We start from the raw sequence: 1,804 nt of genomic DNA, 5'->3' as shown, positions 1-1,804 counted from the left end.
GCCTCCCAAAGTGCTGGGATTACAGGCTTGAGCCACCGCGCCCGGCCAGGAATTTATCTTAGAGAAATGCACATGTATACAAAGATGTCCACACAGGGAAATTTGCCATGGCACTGCTTATGATACTGAGATAGCAGAAGCAGTCCACCAGTGCAGGACTGCTTAAATACATTATGGCACGTCTAGGCAACAGAACAGTATGCAGCCATTAAAAATGGGTACCGTCGAGTGCAGTGGCACATGCCTGTAATCCCAGCACTCTGGGAGGCCCAGGTGGGCGGATCACAAGGTCAAGAGATCAAGACCATGCTGGCCAACATCGTGAAACCCCATCTCCACTAAAAATACAAAAATTAGCTGGGTGTGGTGGTGCACGCCTATAGTCCCAGATACTTGGGAGGCTGAGGCAGGAGAATCTCTTGAACCTGGGAGGCAGAGGTTGCAGTGAGCTGAGATTGCGCCACTGCAATCCAACCTGGTGACAGAGGGAGACTCCGTCTCAAAAAAAAAAAAAAAGAAAAAAAGAGGGCGCAGTGGCTCAAGCCTGTAATCCCAGCACTTTCAGAGGCTGAAGTGGCAGGATCACTTGAGCCCAGGAGTTTGAGACCAGTCTGAGCAACATGGTGAAACCCTGTCTTTACAAAAAATACAAAAAAATTAGCTGGGCGAGGTGGCGTACCCCTGTTGTCCCAGCAACTCTACAGGCTGAGGTGGGAGGATCACATGAGCCCCAGGAAATGACATATCATGTGAGCCGCAAGAGGTAGAGGCTGCAATAAGCCGTGATCATGTCACTACACTCTAGCCTAGGTGACAAGAGTGAGCCCCTGACTCAAAGATAAATAAATAAATAAATAAATAAAATTAGCTGGGCATGGTGACGCACACCTGTAGTCCCAGTTACTCCAGAGGCTGAGGTGGGAGGACCACTTCAGCCTGGCAGGGTCGAGGCTGCCGTGGACCATGATCGCGCCACTGTATTCCAGCCTGGATAACAGAGTGAGACCCTGTCTCAAAAAAGAAAAAGAAAAAAAGAACCACAGTTCTAATCCAAGTACTGTCGCGTATTTACTACGCGGTCCTTTCCGGAAAAAGTTTGGATTTAGAGTGTAATCCAAACAGCAGCTTGTCTTTCGGGACTAGGTTTAAGTGTCACCTCCTCCAGGAAGTCTTAGCGCATCTCTCCAGTCCCCTCCCCAGGTTTCATTCCCTCTTTCTTACTCCCGCGGTATCCCATCCTCCTCCATCACGGCACATATCCACTGCCTGTCATTACTGGTTTCTTGTCCGCCATCCCCACTAGACCATGAGGCACAGGCTCTGGGACAGAGGACACGCTCAGTAAACACTGAACTATGGTCACACAGAATCCCCTGGCTCTGTCCCCTGAAGCCTGACGCCTGTGTGGGCTTGATGTCCAGAAAGCCCCGCCCCCTTCCTCCCCCAGTGCCTCCGGGGAGACGGGGAGACTCACAAATGCCTTGGTGTACTGGTTGAGCATGAAGTCTCCACTGACAGCATGCTGAAAGGCTTTCACGGCAAAGTCTGGCGGCGGGAAATCCGGGAAGCCCTGGCCCAAGTTCACGACGTCATGCTCACTGGCCAGTTTGACAAACTCCACCCTGGGTAACAAACGGAGAATCAGCACCAGACCAGCCCTACATGGTGACCTGGACTTCGGCCTGTTTAGAAAAACTGGACAATTGGCCGGGTGCGGTGGCTCATGCCTGTAATCTCAGCACTTTGGGAGGCCGAGGTGGGCGGATCACCTGAGGTCAGGAGTTTGAGACCAGCCTGGCCAACG

General features: G+C 51.9%; 1 protein-coding gene across 4 annotated transcripts in view; it reads right to left on the bottom strand.

Annotated features, from left to right (window-relative positions):
- CCBL1 (cysteine conjugate-beta lyase, cytoplasmic) overlaps window positions 1–1,804 on the bottom strand; it is a 62,403-nt gene that overhangs the window by 8,660 nt on the left and 51,939 nt on the right. For all 4 annotated transcript variants that reach the window (XM_011931248.1, XM_011931245.1, XM_011931247.1 and 1 more), the window contains exon 3: window positions 1,475–1,622. In XM_011931248.1, coding sequence (XP_011786638.1) covers window positions 1,475–1,622 — 148 coding nt within the window. The remainder of the gene's footprint in view (window positions 1–1,474; window positions 1,623–1,804) is intronic.

The sequence above is a fragment of the Colobus angolensis genome, unplaced genomic scaffold (genome assembly GCF_000951035.1).
Source record: "Colobus angolensis palliatus isolate OR3802 unplaced genomic scaffold, Cang.pa_1.0 Scaffold9, whole genome shotgun sequence".
NCBI classification, from domain to species: domain Eukaryota; kingdom Metazoa; phylum Chordata; class Mammalia; order Primates; family Cercopithecidae; genus Colobus; species Colobus angolensis.
Note: the sequence above shows the minus strand (reverse complement) of the source record. Positions and strands in the feature narration are given on the sequence as shown.